This window comes from Astatotilapia calliptera, chromosome 3 (assembly GCF_964374335.1).
Source record: "Astatotilapia calliptera chromosome 3, fAstCal68.1, whole genome shotgun sequence".
NCBI lineage: Eukaryota > Metazoa > Chordata > Actinopteri > Cichliformes > Cichlidae > Astatotilapia > Astatotilapia calliptera.
This window is the reverse complement of record NC_137424.1, coordinates 46,070,803-46,090,703: the sequence shown is the minus strand read 5'-3', so window position 1 is coordinate 46,090,703 and position 19,901 is coordinate 46,070,803. Positions and strand designations below refer to the sequence as shown.

At 41.8% G+C, this 19,901-nt stretch overlaps 1 protein-coding gene across 1 annotated transcript in view; it reads right to left on the bottom strand.

The window, feature by feature from the left end:
- LOC113017636 (Fc receptor-like protein 5) overlaps positions 1-19,062 on the bottom strand; it is a 33,610-nt gene extending 14,548 nt beyond the window's left edge. Inside the window, exons 1-7 of the mRNA XM_080295388.1 lie at positions 18,936-19,062; positions 7,173-7,208; positions 6,699-6,965; positions 4,944-5,210; positions 4,543-4,821; positions 4,370-4,372; positions 60-338 (exon numbers count right to left, since the gene is read on the bottom strand). Of these exons, the coding sequence (XP_080151514.1) occupies positions 60-338; positions 4,370-4,372; positions 4,543-4,821; positions 4,944-5,210; positions 6,699-6,965; positions 7,173-7,208; positions 18,936-19,062 (1,258 nt within the window). The remainder of the gene's footprint in view (positions 1-59; positions 339-4,369; positions 4,373-4,542; positions 4,822-4,943; positions 5,211-6,698; positions 6,966-7,172; positions 7,209-18,935) is intronic.
- Between the last annotated feature and the right edge of the window lie 839 nt (positions 19,063-19,901).

The following is a 19,901-nucleotide window of genomic DNA, read 5'->3' as shown; positions in this document are numbered from 1 at the left end:
TCTTCATAGTAATCCTCAATCAACAATCTATTCAACATTGTTGCTGAATACTAACTCACCAGTCATGTTAATCTGAACTTCTTGGCTGTCCTCTGTGTAGTAAACTGGGTTTCCTCTTCCTCCTCTGCACCTGTAGAGTCCTTCCTGTGAGACACTGATTTGTCCATTTGAGTGGAAAACTGCATCTTGTGTGGTCAGGGCTTCAGAGGATTTCTCATCTCTGTACCAGTAGTATTTCCATCCAGATGATGATGATGGGTTCACAGAGCAGGTCAGGGTCACACTGCCCCCTACTGGAACAGTTGTGTTATCAGTTCTCAGTTTCGCCTTTGGTTTATCTTCAGTTTAGAAAAAGAACAAACAAATAAATGACTGAATCTAAGTCATTTAATCAACTAGATGGAAATGAGAAACATGAACAAATCTTGAATAAAATAAACAGTAAACTCATTTTGATCAACACAGTAAAATTTTACATTTACTTTGCTGTATATAAAAAGTAATTTGTCATGGTCTGGTGTGTTAGGGTCCCTGGGTCGTTGACCCAGTGTTTTGTGTTCTTTGGTTCTTTGATTTTGTTATTTCATTATATTCTAGCTTTGCTTTATGGGTTTAGGATCATTCTTAGTTTAGGTTCTCTTGGTGGGGTTTGGTTAGAGTTTTAGTGTTCTGGTTTTCTGTCTGTGTTCCATAGTTGCTGTCTCCCCTGTCTGCTGTATCCCCACATCCCGTCAGTGTCTGTGTCTGCCCTGGTCCCACGTCTTTGTTCCCTTTGTTATAGTGCCTGCCTGTGAGTCTGTGTTATGTTTCCTGTTTTACTTTGAAAGTCCATGTCTGATGTTAATGTGTCTGGTTTTGCTTCCCCTTGTCTCGTTAGGCCTGATTTGCCCCAGCTGTGTTTCCCTCCTGTTACCCAATCCCTGATTGCTCCCTCTGTGTATTTAAGCCCCGTGTTTCTTTGTGTCTGTGTTGTGATCTACTCTCATTTATGCTGTGTGTTCCGGTTGCCTGGTCATGTAAGTTTATTTGGATTTTTGGATTTCAGATTTCTGTTACTTTTTGCCATCCAGCAATAAAAGCTGAGTTTTGAGCCACTTTCTGCCTCCGAGTGTCTGCACTTTGGGTCCTTCTACTTCCACTCCTACCTGCACACAGCCTTAACCTGACAGAAGATCACGACCAGAACATTAGTGATGGGCAGATGAAGCCCCATGAAGCACTGGAGCTTTTCATCCAATTGGTTCACCCCAACGCGAAGCTTCATGAAGTTTCATTTGCTCTAGCAGGACACCTACTGGACGTAAAAATAATAGCTGGCATGAATTTGAAGAGTGTGGCATTTTGCACACAGCCTGTAAATGTCAACAACAAAAGGAGTGTGTAAAACATGTATATTGTAGTGATGGCAGTATACTGTGTATATTTATGCTGGCAGTATGGAAAATGATTATTTGCGGCAAAGTTCGAACCGCTTCATGAACCAGTCACGTGGTACAGCCGGGCAGCGAGGCTTCGGACGTCATCATTTTCAGCTCCTCCCATAAATGAAGCAAGCCTCGATACGCGCTTCGCGGAAACGCCCCCTCCATTACTCGACACACGCTCCGAAGCCTCGATACAGAACGTCCCATCACTACAGAACATGGACCCCGCAGACTCTTCAGCTTTTGGATTCAACGCTGAGATGGAGCGGATGATTAAGCTCCTTGACCGCATTGCTCAGGCCAATGATTTGAGGACCATGGCAGTTGGGCTAAGCGCGGTAGATGCCATCATTCGGAGCAACCCTCGGCTTACTCAGCTTTCTATGGACACTGTGCTGGGCAGCTCCATAGCTGCCTGGAGGGAGCAAGTCAGGGCTGGCGAGCTTGCTCTCTCTACCTCCACCTCCACTTCTTTACCGCCGCCCCAGGACAACGCACACTCACCACCTGCCTCGTCGCTACCTCAGACTGCCTCTCCTTCCTCACACCAGCCGGGACCTTGTTCGCCTGCCCATTCGCCTTCCTTTTTCCTGGCGGCCATGTGGTCGGAGGATGAGGAGGAGGTCTCTGTTTCTCCGCCAGTTTCAGTTCCCTCATTCAGAAGGAAACGACGCCACGGTCACTCCTCTCCTCAATCTTCTGTTCTGCCACCTGTTGTTCCTGCTGGGGGTTCTGGAGAACTGCTTCAGCCGTCTGTTCCCGCTGGAGGATCCAAGGGGCCCGTTCAGCCACCTGTCTCGTCCGCTGGAGGGTCCGAGGGGCCCGTTCAGCCACCTGTCTCGTCCGCTGGAGGGTCCGAGGGGCCCGTTCAGCCACCTGTCTCGTCCGCTGGAGGGTCCGGGAGGACCCAGCCAGCACATCCCAGTGTCTGCTGATGGTTCTGGCGAGGCCATTCAGCCACCACCGGGTCCAGCCTCGGCCTCTGCAGCTCCACCGGGTCCAGCCTCCGAGTGTTCAGCTTCGTCTGCTCCTGAGGTCCCCATGCTGTCTGGGCCTGAACGTCCCGTCCGGCAGATGACTGGACGTCGTTGCCATCATGGCCGGCCCCCTGAACTACGCCGCCGCCGGTGCCTCCTGAACTGTTTTCTGGGCTCTTGGACCGTCAGCCTCCGGGCCGCCCCCCTGACCTGCCCGGGTTTGGACTGTTGTGCCATCAGCCTCCGGGCCGCCCCCCTGAACTTTTTTGAGACTCTGCGCCTTTCATGGGCTCTTTTGTTTGTTTGCTTTTGGACTGTTCCTGGGCCTTTAGTGCTGTTGTTTTGGACTTTGTTCCCTGTGTTTTGGTTTCTGGCTCGGTGTGTATCATTTGTTTCGTGCCCTCCGTCCTGTTTTCCCCCACCGCCCGCCCTGGTTGGGTTGTTTTTGGTGTTCTGGTTTGGGCTGTCTGGAAGCCAGCCCTTAAGGGGGGAGTACTGTTAGGGTCCCTGGGTCGTTGACCCAGTGTTTTGTGTTCTTTGGTTCTTTGGTTCTTTGATTTTGTTATTTCATTATATTCTAGCTTTGCTTTATGGGTTTAGGATCATTCTTAGTTTAGGTTCTCTTGGTGGGGTTTGGTTAGAGTTTTAGTGTTCTGGTTTTCTGTCTGTGTTCCATAGTTGCTGTCTCCCCTGTCTGCTGTATCCCCACATCCCGTCAGTGTCTGTGTCTGCCCTGGTCCCACGTCTTTGTTCCCTTTGTTATAGTGCCTGCCTGTGAGTCTGTGTTATGTTTCCTGTTTTACTTTGAAAGTCCATGTCTGATGTTAATGTGTCTGGTTTTGCTTCCCCTTGTCTCGTTAGGCTAGATTTGCCCCAGCTGTGTTTCCCTCCTGTTACCCAATCCCTGATTGCTCCCTCTGTGTATTTAAGCCCCGTGTTTCTTTGTGTCTGTGTTGTGATCTACTCTCATTTATGCTGTGTGTTCCGTTTGCCTGGTCATGTAAGTTTATTTGGATTTTTGTATTTCAGATTTCTGTTACTTTTTGCCATCCAGCAATAAAAGCTGAGTTTTGAGCCACTTTCTGCCTCCGAGTGTCTGCACTTTGGGTCCTTCTACTTCCACTCCTACCTGCACACAGCCTTAACCTGACATGGTGACTCCGTTATTTAGTGGTTTTTCATGGTTTTGCCTTTTGTATTTCTAGTTCCCTTTGTTATTCTTTGGTACTTCAGTTATTATTCTAGCCCTTTCGTTTTGTCACTGTGCCTCTCTTGTGTTCCTTGTGTTACGTCTAGTGCTCCTGGTTTCTATGTTCATGTATTCCTGTTTTGCTTCGACAGTCCCATGTGCTGCGTCAGTCTATTCTGTATTTTTCCTCCCTGTCTTCTCTCATCAGATTAGGTTCAGCTGTGCCTCCCTGTTATGTATTCCCTCGTTACCCACTGTATGTACTGTGTGTGTTTCCCTTTGTTCCCTGTCGATTCGGCTGCGTTTCTCCTGTTTATCACAAACTGCATTTCTCAGGTTTTGATGTTCCAATTCCCACGTCTCAGCTCTTTAATTTCTTCTTTTGGTTTTTTTAACGTTTTCCCAGTTTAGCTTTTGCTTGTTTAGTCTCTTTCACCTTTTGCTTTTGTTTGTATTCTGCTCTGCCGTAATAAAGGTTCACTCTCAGTTCAAGTCGGTTTTCAGTGTCTGCATTCGGGTCTGACCTCTCTCAGCACCCAACTCTCCTCCAACACTGAATACTTTCACTAAAGTGATTGGTCATCATTGCTTTTTGTATTAAACCAGGTCATGTGTATGTTATATTTTAACAAATGGCAGTGCTTTATGACATGACAGACCAGAGTGACTTATTCTTTCTTATAGAAATTGTAGATTTGCTGCTATTTCTTTGAAATTATTATTATGTCATCATTGTCCTCAGGTGATGGAGCAGCAGGTCAGCATTGGCATCTCTATACCAGCTGAAGGTTCATGACACAAAGTGGTGACAAACTGTCTACAATGAGGCTACTATCAGCTGCAGCTCTTTGTCTGACTAACAATGTAACATGCTTTGTAGACCACTGAATCCATCCTGTGCTGACCATTATGACATTTGTCAAATGGAGATCACACAACAAACATGACTTACTTGATGCTGACAATGTGAAGGCTTCACTCCACTCTGTTGAAGAATATGAGTCATCTCTGCGTCGACTCTTACACATGTAGTCTCCACTGCTGGACTCAGAAACTCTGAATGTCACATCATTATTGTGTGTCCACTGTGTGGGTGTCCTGGGTCCTCTCCATTCATACCACCACTCAGTGGTTTCACCTCCTTCCTGCACCTCACATGTCAGAGTGATCGTCTCACCTCTGAATATCTGAGGCCAGTTGGGTTGTTGTTTTACAACAACTTTATTGGAAACTGTTTACACATATTAACAGTTGAGATACAAACAGAAACATGAAATCAACACAGAAAACTTCACATTGTGTGTTTGATAATCATGAGTGAATGTATATTTCAAACTAAATGACTGAACTCACAGGTTCTCTCAATGGTGACATCATCACTTCTATCAGTGTAGTAAACTGGGTTTCCTCTTGTTCCTCTGCAGCTGTAGATTCCTCCTTCAGATACTCTGATATCTCTGTTTTGTTGATCTCTGATTTGAACTTCAGAGGTTGTTTGGGTTCGTCTGAACCACTCAAATATCCATCCATCAGAGCTCTGCACAGAGCAGGTCAGTGTCACACTGCCCCCTACTGGTATGATTTTTGTTCCTGCTGTCAGTGTGGCCCTGGGTCTATATGCTGTTATGAAAAAAGAGAAGAAAATGTACATTTCATCCATTATAAAGGTAGTTTAAAACATTTCAAATGTTTGCCATTTTTCTGTCTCAACATGGTGACAGAGCTGCAGTAATTCAGGTTGTAGATCTCTAAATAAACACAGTATAAATGTTTGTCCAATCTCAGGCCTGAAGAAGTCACACTGGATGTAAACTAATGGAGTTCACTGTTGAAGGAAACACAATGATGGGTTCAGAGGGATCTGCCTAGTTTCAGGTTTAGATAACAGAAACATCATCACCTTAATTTTTTTTAAGCTTTTGACGTTTCTTCTTCTCCTTATTTAAAATTTATTTCATCCACAGTTATTTTATTTATACAATAAAATACACACATATAGTGTGGAGCAGGGAAATTATTTTACTGCTATTGTTAAATAATTGTCATCATTACCATTGCATTAATAATAAAATCTGGAGTTTATATTGCATTCAGGGGTTAAACAGTGTCTCTTTCAGAAAGACTGAGTTGCAGGCTGACAGGAAGTTGTATGCAGAAGTGAAAGCAGATAGTTATTTTGAGCCGCAGGCTAAGACGAGGCTTTAACAATGTAACAGATAGCTTTAAGAAGGCCTTAAGCAGTTATGACTATTTTATACACAATGCATATCTGTGCTTATTAAAGAGTTGGAGCTCGGTCAATTAATTGGGGGTCGGAAGCTTTGTTCGGCGCGATGTTCGGACAATCTATTGTGCAAGTGACTTGGAGCCATAGAAGGAATTGCAATACATGCTTACAAAACACTTATATATCAGATCATTTTATATTAAGGTTTTAGTAGAGGTTCTTGGTTAAAACATTTATTTAGTAGAAGACATACACATAGTCTCAGTGAGCTTCTGGTCTGGTAAAAGGTCAGAAGTGCAACAGGTGAATTGAGAAAGAGCATTTGAGGACGAGACACAGACAGTAGGTGAAGAGGTGACACAAAGAGCATGTGAGGTCGTGACACACACACATAGAGTTAAATTTATTTAGAGGAACCGTCCTTGTTGTCTCGGCAAGAAAGAGGAACAATTCACTTTGAGACAAGAACGGAAAGTACCAGCCATAAAAATAGAAGATGATTTTCTGGGTGAAAAGTCATGATGATGTTGATCTGATCTATGTATAAAATGTACCGGTGACGCATGAAGGGCCGTCAGTAAATAAACCCTGATGCTATAAAATATCTGTTCATGCTTTGATTAAGTCGAAGACTACTTCCTGTCTGCGTACAGAGTTGTCTTCCCACACGTGTGTTCATTAAAATCATTGTTTGACTTCACCCGGCCGGATCGGTGTGGTTATTCTTCGATCACCTCTTGTACCCTTCCTCAATATTGAATCTTAACAATAGTAATAATAAATGACAGAGTGTGAGTATTGTAGTGCTGACATTAATGTATTGAGAATTTACATCTGTATTTCAAGAGGAATCATCACATTATTAGTCATTGAGGACTTACCTAACATAGTTACAGAGACAGTATTACTGATCTTTGTATAAGATGATCCCCTCCTGCGACCACAGCACTGATATTCTCCACTGTGACTTGAATATTTAATTTCTAATGTGTGCTCTTTGATTGTGCTGTAGCGGAATAATTCTCGACCATCCTTGTTGGTTTTGTATTCCCAGTCAGTGTCTTCTCCTTCATTCATGTCACATTTGAAGGTAACAAACTCACCGAAAAAAAAACTGGACCAGTTGGGTTCAATAGTTAGCACAGCATCTAGAATCCAACACAACCACAAAGTTAACAGCCTGAAACACTTTTATGCACGACACAATCTGTGACAGTATGTTCATACACTGTTCATATATTGAATAATAATTACATATAAAACATAGGTGAACTGTAATTAAGATTCAGTATTTTGAGATGAAACCTTACTAAATAAATGAAAAGAAAGAAGTAAAGTCAAAACTTTTCAGTCACCTTGAGCGTGTCCAGTGCCGAGGAGAGTACAGAGCACTACAATAAAGACAGAAACTTCAGGATTTATCAAACTAAAGACATGTTCATGTTTACAGTTACAGTTATAGTTCGTCCATGTCTGGCTTTACCTTTCCCCAGTTCTGGTTATAGTTTAATTTTACCTTTAACTTTTGCTTTTTGCGTTTCTCATCAGCCTGAATAAACAACTTACTTTTTGTTAAAGTTCAGTTCTGTCCCTCGTGTTTTCTGCTGCTAACACACCGGCACTGATTCAGAAATAAACCTTTCTTAGATAAACTAAACCAGCTCCACTCATTCCAACAAGGTCTGACCATGTTTGTCAGATTTTTATGAAAAGGCCTGTAACACACAGACTAAGCTGACCAATAGCAGACAGTAAGTTTTATTACACATACAGTGGCTTGCAAAAGTATTCGGCCCCCTTGAACTTTCCCACATTTTGTCACATTACAGCCACAAACAGGAATCAATTTTATTGGAATTCCATGTGAAAGACCAACACAAAGTGGTGTACACGTGAGAAGTGGAACGAAAATCATACATGATTCCAAACATTTGTTACAAATAAATAACTGCAAAGTGGGGTGTGTGTAATTATTCAGCCCCCTTTGGTCTGAGTGCAGTCAGTTGCCCATAGACATTGCCTGATGAGTGCTAATGACTAAATAGAGTGCACCTGTGTGTAATCTAATGTCAGTACAAAGACAGCTGCTCTGTGACGGCCTCAGAGGTTCTCTAACAGAATATTGGGAGCAACAACACCATGAAGTCCAAAGAAAACACCAGACAGATCAGGGATAAAGTCATTGAGAAATTTAAAGCAGGCTTAGGCTACAAAAATATTTCCCAAGCCTTGAACATCCCATGGAAAACTGTTCAAGAAATTCAGAAATGGAAGGAGTATGGCACAACTGTAAACCTACCAAGACAAGGCCGTCCACCTAAACTCACAGGCCGAACAAGGAGAGCGCTGATCAGAAATGCAGCCAAGAGGCCCATGGTGACTCTGGACGAGCTGCAGAGATCTACAGCTCAGGTGGGGGAATCTGTCCAACTATTAGTCATGCACTGCACAAAGTTGGCCTTTATGGAAGAGTGGCAAAAAGAAAGCCATTGTTAAAAGAAACCATAAGAAGTCCCATTTGCAGTTTGCCACAAGCCACGTGGGGGACACAGCAAACATGTGGAAGAAGGTGCTCTGGTCAGATGAGACCTAAATGGAACTTTTTGGCCAAAATGCAAAACGCTATGTGTGGCGGAAAACTAACACTGCACATCACTCTGAACACACCATCCCCACTGTCAAATATGGTGGTGGCAGCATCATGCTCTGGGGGTGCTTCTCTTCAGCAGGGACAGGGAAACTGGTCAGAGTTGATGGGAAGATGGATGGAGCCAAATACAGGGCAATCCTGGAAGAAAACCTCTTGGAGTCTGCAAAAGACTTGAGACTGGGACGGAGGTTCACCTTCCAGCAGGACAACGACCCTAAACATAAAGCCAGGGCAACAATGGAACGGTTTAAAACAAAACATATCCATGAGTTAGAATGGCCCAGTCAAAGTCCAGATCTAAATCCAATCGAGAATCTGTGGCAAGATCTGAAAACTGCTGTTCACAAACGCTGTCCATCTAATCTGACTGAGCTGGAGCTGTTTTGCAAAGAAGAATGGGCAAGAATTTCAGTCTCTAGATGTGCAAAGCTGGTAGAGACAGACCCTAAAAGACTGGCAGCTGTAATTGCAGCAAGAGGTGGTTCTACAAAGTATTGACTCAGGGGGCTGAATAATTACGCACACCCCACTTTTCAGTAATTTATTTGTAAAAAATGTTTGGAATCATGTATGATTTTCGTTCCACTTCTCACATGTTTGTATTGATCTTTCACGTGCAATTCCAATAAAATTGATTCATGTTTATGGCTGTGATGTGACAAAATGTGGAAAAGTTCAAGGGGGCCGCAAGCCACTGTATGTGAGCTGACTGAGCGGCTAAAAATGAAATGAAGAGATCACAAGTCCAATACTTGTTTAATTGTGAAGAACATTTATTTTATTTGACATGTTAAATACTGTTTGTCATAAACCATCACTAGTATCAAACATTTGTCTTCTCACATGTAAAGATACATTATTTACAATTTTTCAAAACTATTTATAATTTGTTTTTATATTTACAAACCTCCAAGCACACAAATGTATGAATAAAAGACAATAAATATCAATATATAAAAATATAAATAGTTAAACTAAACTCCTCTCTACCTGCATTCATACACTGCAGGAACTAATTAGAGGTGTTTTTACACCTGAAAATTAATTTGAACACACTGATGGATTAAAATAAGTTTAAAAATTAATGTCTTAAAACTTGACTGAGGTCTTACAGAAACAGACATTTTGTTTTATTTGTTCCTTGTTATGCTTTTTTATATTTTTTAGAAACTTTATTGCTAACTTTACTGAGCATAACTACCCTCACAAACATCGATGACAACTTAAATCACAAACACAATGACGCCGTTAATGTATGTGGCAGCCCTACTTTTTAAAATACTGAATTCAGACAGGGTCAAACCGCTGTGGATATTTATATGAAGAAACATGGTTTACAGTAAAGAATATAATGACCTTTTCCTTCCTATCATAGATATAATTATCAAGTACACTGTTGCTGCTTTGTAAAGAGCCACACGTTGTTGATGAGACACTAAAAGCTGCAGTACAAAATACAGCCAGGTATTTTCTTACACTTATGTGTCCAGCACAAAATCATTAAAGTCTTTGAACTATACAGTAAATACATTTCCATCAAGCATGAAAAAAGTAACTTGACTGTACCCGTCTCTCACCCTAAGACAGCTGGAAGAGGGTCAGTTGGAAGTCTTTTTCACACAGAACACACACCAAGAATATCTGAGCAACCAAATCAAATAAATTTCACTTTGATCTGCAAACAAACTAAAGTGATTTCCATGCTTCCTTTAATAGGCAGTGGGACAGTAACCTTTAAAGTTTAAATGGATCTAGCTTAAAGTTTAGAGCTCGCCTGAGAAAGCAACACTGGGAGAGCACTAGTAATTTGTAGTGTCACACGAATGCTCTAGCAACATTATACATATATTATAAATAGGATGAAGAGGAAAAACACCTCACCTTGAGTATTTCTATAGGAGAACGTAATGAGCACTGAAGTAAAGATGAAAAAGTCATGAGGCTCAAACTGACAGAAACTGACTCATGATGAATCCGGGCATTTTGTAAAAGTGAATTTCCAAAATTCATCAAAAGGTTTCTGTGCATATAAACTAATATCAGGACATTTCAAAATTTAAGGAAACAAAAAACCTAAATTTTTAAATTGTTAATAGTTTAAAAAACTAATAATGTAACAAATTTTAAACAATAACAATGAGTCAACTCCAAAAACAGTGGTGTATCCAACAAAATGCTCCACCCTAAACTGAGCCAAAACAGCAACCAACATTTTGCTTTAAAATCATCAAAATATTCTCAGTTTGAACTCCCAGTTAAATTGTTTTAAAGCAGTGATGCACTGTAATTCTAACAAATAATACATCAAACAATATCAAAAATGTACTTACAGAATAACCCCGTCATACAGAGCAAAGTGTGCCCCATCATCACTGCACTCTGATCCACTCTGATGTGATGCAGATGATCACAAAGTGTTTTCTATGAATAATAAATGCAGAAATAGAAGCTGAACTTAAACCAGATAAGGTCAGTTTTTCTCTGACTTTTTTTTCTGTCTTTCACCTCTCTGTGCTTCCTTCGCTTTTACACCTACCTCAAACAGTTCCTGTAGCTTTGACCACAGCAGTTGTTTGACATGTTTACATTTCCTGTCCATTGCAAACACATATAGGTTTCTTTCACATGTTGTGTTTCACATGTCTTTCTCTATAATATACAAATGTGTATTTTGTTCCAAGTCAGGAAGTCAGTTCATAGTTTTTGCCTTTTACTTCTTTGAAAACTCTCACGGCATTTTTAAGTGTCCTGTGAAACAATTTTAATCTGCAATGTTCATCTTCTGTCAGGTCTCTGGGAACTTGGAGTCACCTTATCAGCCAGTAATTTTATATATCCACAGATATTCATAGTGCCATCTATAAATCTTAAAAAAAAATGTATATGTACTGGTTGTCATAACATTACTACCTTGGGGACTCTGCACACACAGCAAGACCTAGTCCTGTTCTGGACTCCATCTGAACACATTTATCTTGGTCTGATTTGACAAAAGTGGTGTCCCAGCATTCATCAAGCCAAATCTTTTTTTTTTTTTTTTTTTTTTTTTTAGAACAGTTTAGTTTTGCAGTTATATGTGTTGTTCTTAAGCAGTGTCCTTTATGCTGTTTGAGCCGCAACTCAATTTTATTTATTTATTTTTTTCAAAGTAACTGTCGGTCTGATGTACCTCTCTCTCTCTCTCTCTCTCTCTCTCTCTCTCTCTCTCTCTCTCTCTCTCTCTCTCTCCCTGAACTCACATTTATTCTGTCTTTTCATTTATTTATTTATTTTAATGTCCAGTGGATAATGGAAATCACGGGTGCATTTTTATTGTTGTTTACTTCTAACTTATAAATATCAAAGTTTTGTAGAGTTTAGAGCTTTGTAGTCTTTGCTTTTGATTGATTATAACAAGAAATATGTTAAGATGTTTCCCCCATACTTCATAAAAACATATATGATGTATTTCATAGTTCGATTAAAGATTATCATGTAGCACTGAAGTGAAAAAGCTCGCTCAGCCTCAGAATAGATCTGTGAATGTTCTCACTTTGTGCTGGAAATATGTTTTAAATTTGGCTGTGACTCCAAACACAGGAAATGACTCACTGTGTGGCTGAACTGTAGCTAAAGCTTAACACGAAATCTAAAGACAACATTTATATTCAGTGTTACTTTTTTTTATCTGACGGCATATCAAAGTAACATTAAGTACTAACACATTTGATCTGGAAACAATTCTTTGTCTTACTTGGACATCAACATACAGATTAGACCTGAGCATCTGACTAAATGTCAAAAATCAGGAAAGAAAATCCAAATAGATGATGTGAAAAACTTATTTAAAAGCTGCAATTAAAAAAAAAACAAAAAAAAAAGGTTTGTTTCAAAAGCTACATGTTGTGGATCAAGTTTATGTCTGTGAAGGTTCTCAGTTATCCAGGTCATCGTAGTCAAAGGAGCTTGGAAAGAAAAGCGTCTGGACTTCTTTAAGTTACTTGAAGACGTTTCACCTCTCATCCGAGAAGCTTCTTCAGTTCTAAGGTCAAATGGTGGAGAGTCCCAGATATAAACCTAGTGGGAGTGACCCCCCACAGAGGGACAAAAGGACCCCCTGATGATCCTCTAATCGCCTGACCCAAGGTGTGAAACTGGGTGTGGGTCCCAATCAGCCAGAGTTTCGGGTGTGTTCATTGTGAAACCTGGCCCCACCTTATCATGCGAATTCCTGAGATCAGATGGCCCAGGATGTGAGTGGGCGTTAAGGCGTCTGGGAAGGGATCTCAAAAACTGGATTATAGATGGCGGAGAGTTGGTGTCGTAAACCCCCGCCTCTGTTCAAAGATGGTCGCTCACAGTGGACATAGATGGCTTCTTTCACTCCTCTTTCAAACCATCTGTCCTCTCTGTCCAAAATGTGAACATTCGCATCCTCGAAAGAATGTCCTTTATCCTTAAGATGCAGATGGACTGCTGAGTCTTGTCCTGTGGAGGTGGCTCTTCTGTGTTGTGCCATGCGCTTGTGAAGTGGCTGTTTGGTCTCTCCAATGTAGAGGTCTGGGCATTCCTCGCTGCACTGTACAGCATACACCACATTGTTAAGTCTGTGTTTTGGCGTTTTGTCTTTCGGGTGAACCAGTTTCTGTCTGAGCGTGTTGCTGGGTCTGAAATGCACCGGGATGTCATGCTTGGAGAAAACCCTCCTGAGTTTTTCTGATACACCGGCAACATAGGGGATGACAATGTTGTTGCGTCTGTCTTTCTTATCCTCCCTCGCTGGTGTCTGGTCTTCTTTTCTGTGCCTCTTTGCTGACTTTAAGAACGCCCATTTAGGATAGCCGCACGTTTTGAGTGCTTCCTTTACATGTGTGTGTTCCTTCTTTTTTCCTTCAGGCTTAGAGGGAACATGTTCTGCCCGGTGGTGTAGGGTCCTAATTACTCCAAGTTTGTGTTCCAGAGGGTGATGGGAGTCGAACAGGAGGTACTGGTCCGTGTGTGTGGGCTTCCGGTAAACTTCGATGTTGAGGTTGCCCTTCTCTTCAATGTGCACAGCGCAGTCCAGGAAAGGCAAACAGTTGTCCTTTGTGTCTTCCCTGGTGAACTTGATGTTTTTATCCACAGCGTTAATGTGCGCAGTGAAGGATTCCACTTCTTGTGTCTTGATTTTGACCCATGTGTCGTCTACATATCTGTACCAGTGGCTGGGTACTCTTCCTTTGAAAGAGCCAAGAGCCTTCCTTTCCACTTCCTCCATGTAAAGGTTGGCTACAATAGGTGACACGGGGGAGCCCATGGCACAGCCATGTTTTTGTCTGTAAAAGCCTTCGTTGTATTTGAAATATGTAGTGGTGAGGCAGAGGTCTAACAGTGTGCAGATCTGATCGGGTGTGAAGTTGGTCCTGTCCTCCAAGGAGCTGTCTTCTTGTAGTCATTTTCTGACAGTCTCCACGGCCTCCGTGGTGGGTATGCAAGTGAAGAGAGAGACTACATCAAAGGACACCATGGTTTCATCTGGATCCAGGGTAAGTTTCTGGACCTTGTCGGTGAAGTCGGTGAAGTTCTTGATGTGGTGTGGGGTGTTCCCCACGAGAGGAGCAAGGATGGTAGCAAGGTGTTTAGCAATGTTATAAGTGGCTGAGTTTATGCTACTGACTATGGGTCTGAGTGGGACAGCTTCCTTGTGGATTTTAGGAAGTCCGTAAATGCAGGGTATGGCATCCCCTGGGTAAAGGCGGTGATATGTAAGGCGGTCAATAATTTTGTCCTTTTCAAATTCTTGAAGGCAAGCTATAACTTTCTTTTTGTAGCTGCTTGTGGGGTCTCGCTTTAAGGCTTCGTAGGTATTGTTGTCCCTGAGGAGAGTAGTGATCTTTGTATGGTAATCTGTAGTGTTTAGGACCACTGTGCATCTTCCCTTATCAGCTGGTAAAACAGTGATGTTGTGGTCTTTGCTCATTGAAGCGACGGCCTTCTTTTCCTGTATTGTGAGGTTGGATGGAGGGACTTTGGCACTGGAGAGGGTGGCTGAGACTTTCATCTTGATTTGCTCTGCTTCTGTCTGTGATAATTTATTAATCCGTATGGCAGATTCTGTGGCTGTGATGAGGTCCACTATGGGCAACTGTTGTGAGATCCCTTCCCAGATGCCTTAACGCCCACTCACATCCTGGGCCATCTGATCTCAGGAATTCGCATGATAAGGTGGGGCCAGGTTTCACAATGAACTCACCCGAAACTCTGGCTGATTGGGACCCACACCCAGTTTCACACCTTGGGTCAGGCGATTAGAGGATCATCAGGGGGTCCTTTTGTCCCTCTGTGGGGGGTTACTCCCACTAGGTTTATATCTGGGACTCTCCACCATTTGACCTTAGAACTGAAGAAGCTTCTCGGATGAGAGGTGAAACGTCTTCAAGTAACTTAAAGAAGTCCAGACGCGGATCAAGTTTATGCAACTCTACCATGTAGAAATTTAAAGTATGTATTTCTAGTATTTAATTTACAAATGTTTTGAATTACATCCTTCTTTAAACCAAAGACTGATATTGATTACTTCCATTAAACCGAAGTCCAGCCCTCTGTCCAAACTATTTAAGTATGTGTAGAACACCACATCAGAAGATGCTGTGATGTATTACCTGACTTATGGTGATGACCAAAAGTCTTGTTCTGTAGCCTTGTTGAGAGATATATGAGCATTTACAGCATGTCCACGCAGAGACCCTTGAGGGCAGCTGCTTTTCAGTGTGAAAAACAAGCTTTTCACAGTTTCTCTTGATGCCCACACAGTTTTTTTCTGTCGATTTTTGATCTGTTTTCACAGAATATTATGCATACTTAAATGTAGCAGTGATAATTATTACAATTATTTTACTACATATAAATCATTTAAAAATTTACCATCCACACAGGGATCAAAGTGAAACTTCCTTTGTTCTTTTTGCATCTTTTGTCAACTCTCGTCAACTCATTCTTGTTTGCTGCACGCTGCTCTATGATCTTTAAAACAGACCACTTTGGGCTGAGACCACAATCTGCATTTCCTGTTTTCTCGGTAGCCTGACTCGAAACCATGTTGTTTTTCAGTAGATTAAAAATAACAGTTTTACACACATGAAGGCATTGGAGCCTGCTCAGAAGAACAAAGACGTTTCCAGTTTGGTCTTTTAATACTGCTTGATATTGCTTCTCATCATTGTAGTTTTTTGTAGATCTGAATTTACTGTATTTTTGTTTGATTGTTTAAAAAAAGTTTTGCGTTAATGAAAAAGTCTACAGTATTCTGTATTTGCAGTTTATATTGAGATATTTATCCAATAACACAAACAGAGGTCAATACAGTCTGCTCTGGTGCTCAACAGCTCCAAAGTTCTTCATGTCAACAGCTGAGGTTGTTGATTTTGACCATACACTATGTACTTCACACATGATTGCAGTGCTGCAAATATAGTGCTGCACAGTAGAAAAGGCAGAAAGAAGGCTGCAAAGGGACAAGAGTCACACACACAAACTCTTCACAATCCATTAACAATTCAATCATTCAATTAATTTCAAAATACTTTACTTCATTAATGAATTAAACTTTTACTGAGACAAATAGGACATACAGTAAGCTGTATATATATATATATATATATATATATATATATATATATATATATATATATATATATATATATATATATATATATATATATATATATATATATATATATATATATATGTATGTAGTGGAAGAGCATGCTAGTCAAAGAGAGACACCTGGAATTGCTAAGCGAAGGGCGGACAGTCCTGATCCTTAAGAACCCCCAAAAGGGACCGGTCCCATCCAACTACCAGCCAATAACCTGCCTCAGTATCACATGGAAGCTCCTGTTAGTTGTCATAGGGGCTAAGATGTGCACATTGAAGAGAACGGCAACCTCAACATCGAAGTTTACTGGAAGCCCACACACACACGGACCAGTACCTCCTCTTTGACTCCCATCACCCTCTGGAACACAAACTTGGAGTAATTAGGACCCTACACCACCGGGCAGACAAGAATGATGGTTTAAAAGAGGAGTGAAAGAGGCCATCTATGTCTACTGTGAATGACCATCACTGACCACAGGTGATGGATAATGGCATCAGCTGTCAGTCACCTACAATGCAGTTTTGAGATCTCTTCCCAGGTACATCAACCCCAACTAGTATCTTTCCTCAGGTGACCTCAGTAGGTCACATGATAGGGTAAGGCAAGCTCTCACAGTGATCTCACCCCAAATCTCAGGTGAAAATTTCTGAATAAGCCAGAAATGGGAAATTCTGAGTTACCAGTCAAAATGTTTTTTTTTTTTGTGGAACTCAACTCACATTTACAGCTTGGAAAGTCTGAGCAGACACACGTACTGTGAGTTAGTAATCCAAGATGGCAGCACTGAACTTTCAACAGCAGTAAAACTGAAACTTTCTTCTGTGCTGCCACTCTTTTGTATTTTTGACTCACTAAATAAGCCAAACACAGAGGACTGATTAGGTTTGATTCATGAATGTGTTTTTTGAAGTACAAAAAGCTCCATAATGACCCACACCTTTTTTCACAGCTCGGCTCATGTGATGACTCACGTGATTAATTGTGGATCTATGACCCACTTAAAGTAAAACCCTCACTGAGGTTAAAATACCTGGGACTCTTTACTGTTTGCTTTTAGAAGTCAAAGAGCCTCTTAGATGAGAGGTGACACATCTTCAAGAAATGTAAAGAAGTTTAGTCACTTTCCTTCCAAACTTCTTAGACCACCATGAGCTGGATGACTGTGGTTCATACTGTTGCCTCACAGGAAGAAAGTTTCCTGTTAGAATCCACCAGCTGGGCTGTTTGTGTGAAGTTTGCATGTTCTCCCTCCACCTGTCTGGGTTCTCTCCAAAGTCATATATTATTATGTTAACTGGTGATTCAGGTGATTGCCTGCAGGTGTGAATGTGAACATGAATGGCTGTCTGTCTCTCCATAACCTGTCTAGGTGGACCTCATCTTTCACACTATGAAAGCTACTATAGGCTCCGCCCACATTAGAGTCCAAAAGGACAACACAGCAGTAAATGCTTTAAGGTGTGGTAACTTTGTGATTGGGTAGTCCCCTCCATATGAGAATAAGGTGTACCTCAGTTTCTCACTTCTCATTCTCAATATACAGTCTATAATATTAATAATAGTTAAAGCCTGCAAACACAGCATCTATCCTTCATTCTGTCAAACACTTTCTTACAAAGGTTATGATTACGGTTTGTTGCAGTATCATCTACACACACTCACAAACATGTTGATATCGAAGTGTTTTAGATTGTTTAACAGCAGGTGTGTTTCTCCATCCCTCCACTTTTCTGTGGGAAAGGTAAAATACATTAAGATGTTGCTTCATGTTTTATGTTATTTGCAGTTTATATGTTAACATAAGTGCAAAAGTTTCAGTACATATCAATATGTTATGAGGCTTGAAGACAGCAAGTCTCTGTGATACTGCAGAGTCCAGCAGACAGTTTGGAGTCAAACACTGACGTCATCATCACAGGTGTAGGAACCATTTCTGTAACAGCAGCCAAACAGACACATTAGTATCAGTAGGTTTAGATGATTTACTGGCTCCTCTGCTGGTTACAAAGCAGTGATTATACTTTGGAGTTTTGTGTTATACTGTGAGGAACTGGCCTGTTTGGAAGTTGCAGTACGAAGAAAAACATGTCTGTATATGATGTTGTGGACAGAGAGAGTGATGGATGATTTTATTTATTTCAGAGATAAATGAACATTTACAGCACGTCCATGCAGAGACTCTTAAAGACATGAGCGTGAGAAACAAGCTTTTCACCGTTTCTCTTGATGCCCACATGCTTTATTTATCCTTTAGTCCAACATGTGTCATCACCACAATAAAGCTACTTTTAACCTGTTTTCACACATTGTCATACCTGCACATTTCCACTGTGCTGTGTTGACTTTAAAGAAGACAAACGTTAGACTTCAGGCTGAAACCACAGGCTGCATTTCCTCTTTTCTTGGAGGCCCAGACAGATATTTTGTGGTGTCTGATTTTCAGCAGATAAAAACAAACCAACAACAGTCTTTTCCACACATGCAGTCATCACAGTCTGTTCAGAGAAACAAAGAACAAACGGGGAGGGGGTGACCTGAACCACTAGACTCATATGTACTATCATCTACAGGTTGAGTCATCTGCCAATTAATAGTACTCTGAAACTTCCTTAGTCCCACCCCAACCCAAACCCCTGAATTCATTTTAAATGAAACTCAGACTTTCAGCTTTCAGCAAATGTGAGAAACTAAAGCATATTTTAACACAGTCCCAACAGTGGTGGTCTCACAGGGGCTTCATCGAGCTCTCCATCTGTGGAGGGTACTCGACCATCCTGGAGGAGGGCCAAGGGATGGGTCCCGTGACTGCCAGTTAGTCCTCACAGATGACTCCCCAACAGGTTGGTGTACAGTCCATGAAGGCTCTCGGCTCAACAGCTGTTAGATCAGTCATTGGGTGTCTCACACATAAATGCTGGAGCTTCAAGCTGTCACCCTGGCACTCAAGCAAGTTCTGTCGGGTCTGCAGGGGCACCATGTCATCGTCAGAACAGACAGGGCAGAAGACAACCTTTTTCTTTTTATATAGAGAGTCAACATTTTTCTATCTGTTCATCTCCCTGCAGAACAATGTCCCTCCCCTTGCATGTGACAACCTGGCAAATGCTTTTCCCTTCCCTCTATATTTCCTCCTCCAGTCATTCCTTTGCAAGGTCCAGACCGAGGAGGTGGGGTTGATCCTGGTGGCCCCACTTTGGCCCCACATGGCCTGGTTTCCAGCTGTCCCACTACTCCTGTCCAGGACTCCCTTTTCTGAAGGTCCTCCTGTCCCAGGTGAAGGGGGTCACCGTTCCATCTTTTCCCAGTAGGACCCAGTAGCGCTAGGGGTGTTTTGCCGGAAACCGAAAAGAACATAAATGGGAAAATAAATGACAACTGGCCAGCTTACTTGATACAGTCTGACGTACAGATTCCAGGGAAGTTAGAAGCCAGACTTAAAAGGCACAGAGGGAGACTGAGAGGTGAGGTGCTGGGACGTGAATTGAATCTCTGTATAGACTCGGAGAAGATGATCTCCACAAGCTCCGGTAGGTGGGTGAGCAGTTACACAGACCCCCCTGAAAAGGACAATACTCCGACACTAGACAACCGTCGTGCAGCTCCTTAAGAACGCTTCTGATGAAAGCGTCTGACGAGTAGCAGGTGTGCCAGAGGCTCAGTGAATTGCTGCCCCGCCTACCTGCAGTGATGGGAATAACGGTGTTACAAGTAACGGTGTTACTAACAAGGTTACTTTTTTCAGATTAATGAGTAATCTAACTAATTGCTATTTCAATCGTTACAACATAGTTACCGTTACAAACCGTTACGCAACGG